The sequence below is a fragment of the Buceros rhinoceros genome, unplaced genomic scaffold (genome assembly GCF_000710305.1).
Source record: "Buceros rhinoceros silvestris isolate BGI_N320 unplaced genomic scaffold, ASM71030v1 scaffold10458, whole genome shotgun sequence".
NCBI classification, from domain to species: Eukaryota; Metazoa; Chordata; class Aves; order Bucerotiformes; family Bucerotidae; genus Buceros; species Buceros rhinoceros.
Genome location: NW_010427452.1, coordinates 25,896 through 32,692, shown reverse-complemented (window position 1 = coordinate 32,692; position 6,797 = coordinate 25,896). Strand labels below are relative to the sequence as shown.

At 43.3% G+C, this 6,797-nt stretch overlaps 1 protein-coding gene across 2 annotated transcripts in view; it reads left to right on the top strand.

The window, feature by feature from the left end:
* Positions 1-6,797, top strand: part of PIAS1 (protein inhibitor of activated STAT, 1) — a 30,525-nt gene that overhangs the window by 15,989 nt on the left and 7,739 nt on the right. For both annotated transcript variants that reach the window (XM_010141913.1, XM_010141911.1), the window contains exons 5-7: positions 245-379; positions 3,008-3,113; positions 4,355-4,428. In XM_010141913.1, the coding sequence (XP_010140215.1) occupies positions 245-379; positions 3,008-3,113; positions 4,355-4,428 (315 nt within the window). The remainder of the gene's footprint in view (positions 1-244; positions 380-3,007; positions 3,114-4,354; positions 4,429-6,797) is intronic.

Below are 6,797 nucleotides of genomic sequence, written 5' to 3'. Positions count from 1 at the left end.
AAAGAGTGAGGCCTTGTGTAAGGAGAAAGGGCTTGTAAAACACTTGATACTTTACTGTCTGATATATATACATATATGTATGTGTAATTTTCTTTCTTTTTTTTTTTAATTGAAAAGGGAGCCTGGTTCAGGTGAGACCCAGCTTTTATTTGGGCAGGGCTGTGGCGAGAGGGGAAGGCAGCCAAAGCAGTATTGATTACTATTTTTTTTTTTTTGCTGAGGGGAAAAATATTTTGATTTGTAGGGCTACCTTCCACCAACCAAAAATGGTGTTGAACCAAAGCGACCCAGCCGACCAATCAACATTACCTCACTCGTCAGATTGTCCACGACGGTACCAAACACAATCGTTGTTTCATGGACTGCCGAAATTGGAAGAGTAAGTGACTTGGGTACATAATGATGTCTAAAGCTTCTTAGTTTCTGCTTTGGGGTCTGTTTTTACATTTCTGTTCTCACACTGTGGTCCTAACACTTAATATTTAAAAACTCATGTTTTTATAACGTCGTTTCTGTCTGTGGGGAGAATGTTACAATCGGTATTACAAAGTTACTGATGTTCCACTGCACTAATTAAATCTGGAACGTGCTGCAAAAAGTTACTCCAAAAAATTAGTCCGTGAATTAGTGTGCTGCTTTCGCTGCTGGCAAGAACCCAGCTGGATACGCATTGCAGAGTCACCACGGGCTCAAAAAATGGTGCCTTTGCCATTGCAACCATCCTGGTTTTAGAAGTCCCGAGGTGAAACCTCGTCCAAGAATTTGTCAGTGCGCAAAGCCCACGATTCCTGAACCAGCGTGGAAAAATGCTTACAGCCCAGTCATGCACACCAGCCGTTATAAAACATCACCACGGTGTTTCCTGATGGATTTCTTGTGGAGCGTAAAACAGATCATAGAATAAATGATGGGTGATTTTTTTTTTTTTTTTTTTAAAAAAACCTTTTGTCTGATGAGAACTGCAGGTACCAGAAATAAGCATTGAAAACCAAGCCTGGTCTGGTTTACCTGGCAGAAGCTGATGAGTGCTGGGCACTGCTCGGAATGCAGTGCTCTGCTTCCACTGGAATACCAGTGAGGAGTTAGGGAGGAGTGTCACAAGCCCGCGCGCACTCAGCTAGTCTCTGTGAACTAGTTTCTCAGGCCTCACAGATATTTCAGTTATAAACCCTGTATTGGCTAACTTCTGGCTTACAGTACAAAACTGGAGAGAGTGGCGAATCCTTACTGTGTTCCTGAAAATTAGGTGCTGGTCAGACCTTCCCCACTCAGATGAGATGTCCATGTTTCCTAAAGTGGTTGTTTGAGACCTTGACGGTTAAATGTGAGGAATTATTCTATATTTGGATGTGTCTGTAGAGTACATAACTTGCCTTGCCCTCTTCCCCTTCCCTGAAGAGTCAATTCGTGTGTCCACTGGGGTACTCTGCTTCTCCTGAAGTTGTAGCTGTGATTTTTACACAAGCTGTTTCAAGAGCCTTCTGTACAAGATGCCTTGGGCAAGTTCCTAGCTTTGTAGATTCAATCTGTCGGTAAATAATTTCACAATGTTAATTAGCATTTTTCTAACTTCTGTACTAATTGAGGCATTAAACAAACAAGTTAAAGCAGCAGTGGTTTTCAGTGATGTGAGAGGCGTTCATTGTAGGGCTGAGGTATTTAAAACTGGGTGCTTCTGATGCAGTTTCAATTTGTGTGATTTTTATGGTAAGAGACGTTCCTGCAATCCAATTTTTGGGTGTTGGTGGCATCCTAGATAAAGGATGGTGGCTGTCACAATTTCTTGAAGTTCTTCATTTTGTGAGTGGAAAGGCACAGGGCAGTTGCTGGGGGAAGCCTTTCCTCTTTCAGTTCAAAGTGCGCGAGTGCAGCCTCAGGTTTAGCAAATATGGTTTATATCAGAAAGTAATTGATGCAAGAGCACAAATTTCATCCTTTCCATTTTGGGGTGCGGTGGGGAGAGAGGAGACTTGCTGATGGATCCATGGTACAATATCACAGTTTTAGACAGACAGTTATTACCTGCAGTTTTAGTAGCTTACCAGAAAAACGAGAGCTCCGGAAATCCCTGGCTGTGGCTGGGAATTGGTTAGTGATGCCAGGAAGATGCTTGGCCACTCCTGCTCGTCCCTCGGGGGACGGCTCATGCTGCTCACAGAGGAGCTGGCAGGGTTGGTGGATGCTCTGTGTCCGACCAGCTTGTCCTCCAAGTCACTTTCTGTGGCAGCAGAAGCAAGAGCATCTACAGCTCTTGGCTGACACCAGTGAGGAGCACTGATGGGGGAAGTGACCTCCCCTCTTCCAGAGGGGAAGGACAATCAGCTGGGAGGGGTGACTTCTTGCCTGCTCCAGCAAGATTCACTGGAGTACACCTTGGCCCTCTGAACTCTTGAACTCTTGAACTGCCTTGCTTCTGGTAAGCTTCAGCAGCAGAGTGAGCATTTCCCAGAGAGTAAGTGCAGAAAGATGAGAAAATCTTGAATGGTGCTTCCAGCCGGAGTAGGAGATGCTGCAGGGGATGCATCTTTTATGTCTTGCTTTTGAAGAGGCACCAGTGCTGATGTTCCTATTATGAAAACGAAATAAGCTTTTATTAAAAAAAAAAAATATTTTTTGGATGTTATTTGACCCGACAGCTTCCCTTAGATGTGTTGACATAACTATTACTGATGTCACATGACCGTTCTAGATGGGCTGTACTGCATGTCCTGAGTTAGACATAAAACTTCCAGAAATGTCAGAAATGCTGTTTTAATAGCTTGTTCTGTAGCTAAATCTTATCTCAGTGAAGCACGAAGTCACTTTTGTTGCATCTCTAAAACCTGTGAACTTGCTGAAGCACGGTGGGTTTCCTCTCGTCTGAAAACTTTGCCACCTGAAGTCTTGCTTCTGAAGCTCTAGAAACACAGTGCCATGTAATCACCTGAATTGCATAAGCGTTGTATGAAATACAAGCTGTGTTGTGATTAAACTGTTTTTTCCTTTGCCCTTTTGTGCTGTTTTCTAGAACTATTCGATGGCAGTCTACCTTGTGAAGCAGCTGTCCTCTACGGTGTTACTGCAGAGGTTGCGAGCAAAAGGAATACGGAACCCTGATCATTCTAGAGCGCTGAGTATGTCTGATGTGCTGCTTGTTTAAAAAGGAAAAACAGCTTTTGTAAAAGGAGCTTTGAAATAGGACTGTTCTGACTGAGGTTTGGACTTCCTACAATTCTCTGGGGTTTGAGAATCTGATAGTGGAGTTCTTTGTATTCAGTTCCAATTCAAAGACTCAAAGGCCTTTGTTTGTACTAGGAGCCAGTCCAGGAACCCTGTTGACACTGTGAAGGGAAAAATGCAAGAGAATCTCTTTCAGTTCAGCCATACTGGCTTTGTTTCTTCGGAACAGAACAGCCGTATTTATATAGTTAACTGGTAATTCAGTACCTCCAGCAAGCTGACCTAAATGCCTGATACTGAACCTTGATGCTGACATGCCGGAGGAAAGTCTCCATCAACAGAGTTTTTGTTCCTTTGGCATGGTTTTGTGGAGAGAGCTCCTGGAGAGAGTCTAACGCAGTCCCAACCCCCTTCAAATCTGAGTGGGAGGTTTGCTGCTTCAGTTTTCTCCAACAAGTACGTGTTGGTATAAGTTCGTGTCATAAAAACGCAAGCAAAAACTGCTGAGTGTTGCTTCTTCGGGGAGAGGTTGACACTACCAACACCTGACAGCTGTGGGTCATCCTGTTTGACGCTGAGATAACGGGTGTTGTACAGAGCACAGGACCTTCTCCAGAAGGGAAGGAGCTAGTCCACCAGGCCGTCAGTGAAAGCAGAGGATGGGTAGAGATGAAAGACTTCTGTAGAGCTAATATTTCACTGCAGATAGTTAAAACACGGATTTTGTCAGGGTACCTCTGATTTCCCACTTCTCAGTTGGCTTTTCAATCCCAAGTGGCAGGACTGCTTGATGAGTATTCCAGAGGTTTGTAGTGGTGCTTGTCTGTGTGAAAGTCACTAACACACTGTTGGAATGTGCTTGAAGTTTCAAGTCAGCGTGGCTCCTCTAGTGAGTAACTGTCAAGTACAAAGTTCCCTGTGTATGAAAAAGACATCCCTGTACAACCACATTTTCTAGGGGTCTTGGTTTAAGATGAGCTTTTCCTGCCTTTCGCTGTTTTAAATCTTGTTGATGATCCTTCTAGAGAGTGAAGGCTGCTTGTGTTACACGTTTATCGTGTGAGTCTGCAACACCAGACACTGCTGCGTGCTCCCAGTGCACAGAAAGTTTAACACAGTTTCAGACTTGCTTTATTTCTCTGTCATCCAATTTGTGTTTTAAATCAGCTGTAAAATAAACCTTTTCTTCTTTCAGTTAAAGAGAAACTGACTGCCGATCCAGACAGCGAAATAGCCACCACAAGCTTGAGAGTTTCTCTTCTCTGCCCAGTAAGTTTTTTGTGTGTTGTATAGTGGTTTGGGTTTTTTTCTTTCCCGTTTATTCCCTCCAAACTGATTGTGATCAAGCTGTGGCTGTCCTGGGATGTGTTAATTACATGGTACTTAGTGCTCTTGTTCCCAGGACGGTGCACCCTCAGAGTGCTTGCTCGCTGTATTGATTGACGCAGTACCTTTATTGCAGTCTAACTTCTTAACCTCCCTGCAAGATTAAGGATACATCTGTTTCCTGGTTTGGCTCAGCCTGCCCAAGCTTGACGCGACATTTCCACTTTTGAAATCTATAGCCAAAACCTGACTTTATTAGTGCAAAATTGAAGCTTATTTCTCAAGTTATTTAATATGTTCTTAAACTCTACCAATGTAAAGATAAACTTCTAGACGTAAAAGCTTTGCTTTGTAAAAAGCACAGTTGACATTGTGGTTACTTTTTATATCTGTATTAGGTTATTGTAAATCTTGAAATGTGGTATTTTCCTGACCTTCAATGTTAAAAGACTTTCTCCACATCCACATCAACATTGCTAACTCAACCACACGTTTATAAGGAAGGTAAAACCCATCTGTAAGCAAGACACAGGGATTGCATTTATGAAGTAAAATCCTGGTCTGTAAAAGCAGATCCTCATCACCTGTAATCTTACAAACCCGTGGACTTAGGTGTCATGTTGAAACTGCTGCAGGTTTGAGACTCAGAAGTATTTCAGGTCTGCACCTGGTGGCTTATTTTGCTGAGGTTTTCTTGTGCTCTTAGTACTTTGCTGTTCTGTCTTCCTTTAGGCACAGATTTCTTACCACTGAAAATGAGTTTCCAATAGAGACAAAAATAACCTGTTGGTAGGAATAAAATGGCTGAGTTCAGAAGTGCCAGCGTGTTAATTCATTCTCTTTGCTCAATCTTCACGCATCTTCTGGAATTGCAGATTTTTACTTCGGTCATACTCGATTTGTCAAAACTGCCACTTCAGGCAGTTATGTGGCTTTATAGGTCATTCCGTGGGAGTTTTCTGACACACTTCTGCTTGTCCCCATTGCCTCTGTTACTGGCAGAAGTTCTGCTCTGCTTTCAGATGCATTCATTTTCTTGATGACTGCTGGTCAGATGAGTTAGTGCAGGAATATCCTCTACACCGCTGGCAAGTTTGCTAATACCTAAAGATGTTAAATTCTGTTTTGCTTTCTCAGCGTTCGGGGTAAAACTGAAGCAGCAGCCAGGCTGTAGCTCTCCAGAAGTCCTGCCTCTGTCAGTATTTCCTCTTTAAAATTTATGGCTTTTCTGATAGACACAGAAACCCAGGTCTGTAGCGGATTCTTCTGAGCATGTTTGTCTCTGTGTCATTCTAACACTGTCCACAAAGCACACACACGTGACTGGTTTTTTCCAGTACGTTCCTCATTCAGAGCTGTCTGATTTCAGTGCAGCTCTTGCAAGAACCCATCTCATTGGGCCAGAGACTGCACCTCTCAGCCTGCCTTCTGAATAGGAAGGTTATTACCATGATTCAGACTGTCCTTGGGTCTGAATGTAATTTATTTTTTTTATAGCCTCAGTATTTTTACTTGCTAATTTGTAAGCATTTGGCTTGGGGATAATTTTTTTGTAAGTATTTCATGCTCCCTCTCTGATGCTTGAACGGACACTTTGAAAGCACACACTGAAAACACTGATCTGGTCTGCAGCAGCAAACCGAAAAGGACAGCCCGACGCATCCTCAGCTCCCTTCCCGCGAGGGGGCTGTTTCGCAGCCCGTTCAGTACGGGTGTGATTCTGTCATGTGGACACTCCAATAAAAGACATGGAATTGCCTGTCTAGGTAGGGGTGGCAGGTTTAGGCTTTATAACCTTCATTTTGCCCTCAAAACAGTGCAGAGCAAGGCACCTTCCTCTGCATTTGTTTTGGCTTGCTGCTGAGCTTTTTTTAGCACAGAGGCCTGCTCTCCCTCCGAGACCGTGGAGCACGGAGAAGCAATGCTCTTCAGCCATTGGCTGATTCTGTCCAAGGTACAGCAGGCAAATGGGCTGGACCGAGGCTGTATTTCAGGAAGACACTTGGATTCATGTTCTTTTTTTTTTCTTTTTTTTCCCCTTGAAATAAAAATAAATAAATCCTCAGGCTCTGCAGCTGGACCAAATATTTAACTGAACAAAAATTCCAAATCTAGCATTTCACTGTAGGTCTTGCAGCTCTGTTTACAAATCCTTAACTCTTGGTTTGATGCATTTTTTACCGCAGAAAGATAGCCATAGTTCATACGCTTGTAGAAGAAATTAATGCAGGGCTTCTCTGGCCGCTGGCAGGTGGGAAGCAAAACGGGAATGCTCTGGGAAGCAGTTTTTCAAAAGTTGGGATGCATTCCTG